We start from the raw sequence: 3667 nt of genomic DNA, 5'->3' as shown, positions 1-3667 counted from the left end.
ATGAATGTGTATAATGTATGTGTGTGTATGTGGTAAGTAAGTGTACATGAATGTTTGTACATTATTATTAGATCAATGGATATCTCCTGTTGTTACTGGAGACAGGCCACCTCCTATTAATGACTTCACTCTAACACCAGTTACTAATAACACTGCAGAAATGTTCGGAGGTGCTACTGATAATGGATGGAGTAATAAACTGTATATGATAAGTTTCACTAAGACATCAGTGGTGAGTTAATACTGTAGGATGGGTTTTGATTGTGGGATTTATTTGATTGCAAATTGTGGATTTACAATTAAAGTTTAATTTATTATTCTCTCAGGATATATTAGAAGTACCTAATCCTAGAGGATCAGTACAATGGCCTAAGGGAAGAGGTGCTCATTCCAGTGTACTTATTACCACTAGTTCAGGACCACACTTACTAGTGTTGGGTGGATTTTTTGCCTTTGATGTATGGTTACTGGACATTATCAAAAGAAAATGGAAAGAACTGGTAAGTATTATATTATGATGCTTGATAATGAAACATAAAGTGATTAACTAAATTTGTAACTCATGAGGTTTGTAATGTACATGTACATATTATGATACTCAGTGAAAACTACTGATGAATAATGCTCAGTGGTATTCAGTATGTGGGTATGTGTGTGTGTTTTTAGTGTGAATGTGTGTTTGTGTCTTTTTGTGTTTTGTGTTTGTTTCTTTACCTAAACATGTGTGAATATACATGTGTCTGTGTGTCTGTGTGTGTGTAAAGATGATTGACAATTGATAGAGTGTCAATGCTGGAATTAAAATAAATTGTATTTTATATACATTGTGTACATTGTGTATGTACATACATGTATTTGTGTGTATGTGTGCATATGTTTTAATATGTGTATGTGTGTACTAACACGTACATCATGTGTACATGTAACATGTACATGTGTGTGTATGTGTGTGAGCAATTATGCATGCTTTACATGTAGCTTTATATGTGTATGCATGTATAGATGTAGATGTATGTGTGTTAGTGTGTCATTAGTATGTGTATGTGTATGTGTGTACATGCAGACACTTAGTAAGTTCTTAATTGAGGACTCGCATGATATAATAACAGACTCAGTTGTGTATACTTGTCTATTAATATATTGTGTATTATTAATTTTATTATGTGATCTTTGTGTTACATAAAACACACTGTGCAGACTATAAAACTGTGAGTTAGTTATTGTGTTTATTAACCAGATATCAAATTAATTAACACGTCATACACAAATTAATTATTATCATTTTAATTTTATAGATTAATCTACCAGTCAATGTCATTAACAGAAACAGGCATTCTCTCTCAGTGTGGAGTGTGACCCCAACTACTAACTGGATAATTGAGTTTGGAGGAGGTACATCATACACTGATACAGCAGTTATTGAACTCAGTAAGTACATGTAGACAGTAGTAGATACAATGTGTATTGAATATGTAATGATAATTAGTAATGATAATATTACAATAAAATAAGTAATTTTTATGATGAATATTTAATGAGAGCATTTGACGTATACCTATAATACTAATTATTACCAATTCATTCCTGCTATGTACAATAGTGAAATATAATGACTGCAGATACAGAAACACTGATATTAATAGGAGCTAGAGTGAATGAAATATTATTATGAGTGTATTTATATACAATAATATGTTCACGTGGTTAACTGTGTAAACTGACAGAGGTCACACATGCAATGATTAAACATGAATCCATCAATAATAAGGTTACAATAGTAACTAAGTGCAATTAATTTGTGTATTTCTTATTCTCCACTATTTTGTTACTGTATAGGATATACTAGTGATAATGATTGGTCTACTAGTGTAATACCTCTGGGCCAGTATCAAGATCAACTAAGAAGAAGAAAGATACTGAGTGATTGTGAGAATTTAGGATTAAGCAAAGAGGTTCAATTACTCAGAGGACACCTACAAGAAAGAGAGAGAGAATTCTATCAAGAAAAGGCAACACTTACTCAGCAACTTGTTGATGCTACCACTCGTCTTGAGCAAGCAGAAAAGGATAAATCAAGTCTTGATTTAGGTACTATTGTGTTGTACTGTTGTTTATGTGTACATTGTTTACATTATAATACTAGTGGATTAGATAATTTTGAGTATGGAAATAGTATCCTGTACTCAATATAGGTCAAATTGTCCATGCATTAGAAATAATGAGATTGATGTAGAGTGAGCTCTGCTTATCATATATGGTATGATTAGCAATAATCATAGTACATGTATTTATGGGCTACTGTACATGCAGTGCAAATTTGGTTAAGGAACAAACACAAATATTATTTTATTTTCAATTTTTGTATTTTTATTGATAACAGAATATAATGAGAAGCTTAAAGCTAAAGTTGCTGATATTGAAGAAAAGAAACAGTTTATTACTGGTTAGTGTATCATCAGATGAGAGAATATTCTATTAATGTAGAAGATTATGAGAAACTTAAACTCAAAGTTGCTGAACTATTGGAAGAGAAGGAGGAACAATATCTCAAGGAGAAACAGATCATTATTGGTTAGTTAACTATACACACAGCATGTATTAGATGAGAGAATATGTTTATTGTGTAGACAACAATCAAAATCTCATTTCTGAGAAAGACAAAGTTATAGCCAAACTGACATCAAATGAGAAACAGATCATTACTGGTTAGTGTATCATCATCAATCAGTAATAATTATTAATATTCTATTAATTTATAGACCTTAAAGAAAAGGAGTTGTACATAGCCAAACTAGTGAAGGAAAGACAAGAGAGGGTCCTCAAGCAACCTATCAAAGAGACTAGTTCCATTGGACTACAATTTAATTACCTGATCCCTTCAATGGGTAAATTATTCATGTACATGTACACATGTGAATGATTGTGTGTGTACTATACTGGTATTAGATATGATGTGTGTGTATTGTTTCAGATTCACTAGACTCTAGTGTCATTATAGCTGGACAGAAGCTCTTTATCCTACAAGGAGACAGGTCTGACTCACTCCAGTGGGAGAAATATGGATTCAGATTAGAGTGTCCTCAAGGAGCAGTGTCCAAGGATACTGAAGTAGCTGTTACTGCACTAGCTGGTGGTAATTTCAAGGTACCCAAAGGTACTGTGCTAGTGAGTGCAGTATATGCAATATCAGTATCTAAGGGACTATTAAAACCACTGGTAATAGAGCTACAACATTGTGTGGATCTAAGGAAGACTAGTCAGACTGGTTGCCTCAAGTTTGTGAGAGCTCCACTGAAGTGTCCTTACCATTTCAGTATAGTTGAAGGAGGATGTTTTAGAGTTGGGAAAAGATACGGATCAATAAAGCGTGAGCAGTTCAGTTGTATGGGTATTGTAGCTGAGATGAGTAATGGAGACACACCTAGTGACAGTGAGAGTGAGGAAGGTTATGAGACACCACCTGAAGGTACATGCATGTACGATGGAAATAGTGTTTTATTATTAATAATGTACAATAATAGGATCAACTGATGACACACATAATGATAGTGGTAATAGAGCAGGAGAGACTAGTGAGAGAACAGCCTCACCAATAAATACTGGACTATCTCAAGGTATGTGTGACTGTAATTGTGTTGTATAAAGTTTCATTTTCATAATAGAATCA

The 3667-nt window shown here is 33.2% G+C and overlaps 2 protein-coding genes across 2 annotated transcripts; both read left to right on the top strand.

The window, feature by feature from the left end:
* Positions 1–81: 81 nt before the first annotated feature.
* On the top strand, positions 82–1742 carry LOC109588278 (uncharacterized). The gene is made up of 4 exons (XM_020004451.1): positions 82–232; positions 327–500; positions 1296–1415; positions 1725–1742. Exons 1-4 carry the CDS (start codon positions 161–163, stop codon positions 1740–1742), a joined length of 384 nt encoding a protein of 127 aa, XP_019860010.1. The 5' UTR covers positions 82–160.
* A 1108-nt stretch (positions 1743–2850) lies between these two features.
* Positions 2851–3643, top strand: LOC109588279 (uncharacterized). The gene is made up of 3 exons (XM_020004452.1): positions 2851–2885; positions 2972–3466; positions 3522–3643. Exons 1-3 carry the CDS (start codon positions 2882–2884, stop codon positions 3641–3643), a joined length of 621 nt encoding a protein of 206 aa, XP_019860011.1. The 5' UTR covers positions 2851–2881.
* Positions 3644–3667: the final 24 nt, after the last annotated feature.

Source organism: Amphimedon queenslandica, unplaced genomic scaffold (assembly GCF_000090795.2).
Source record: "Amphimedon queenslandica unplaced genomic scaffold, v1.1 AMPQUscaffold_12194, whole genome shotgun sequence".
Taxonomy (NCBI): Eukaryota; Metazoa; Porifera; class Demospongiae; order Haplosclerida; family Niphatidae; genus Amphimedon; species Amphimedon queenslandica.
Note: the sequence above shows the minus strand (reverse complement) of the source record. Positions and strands in the feature narration are given on the sequence as shown.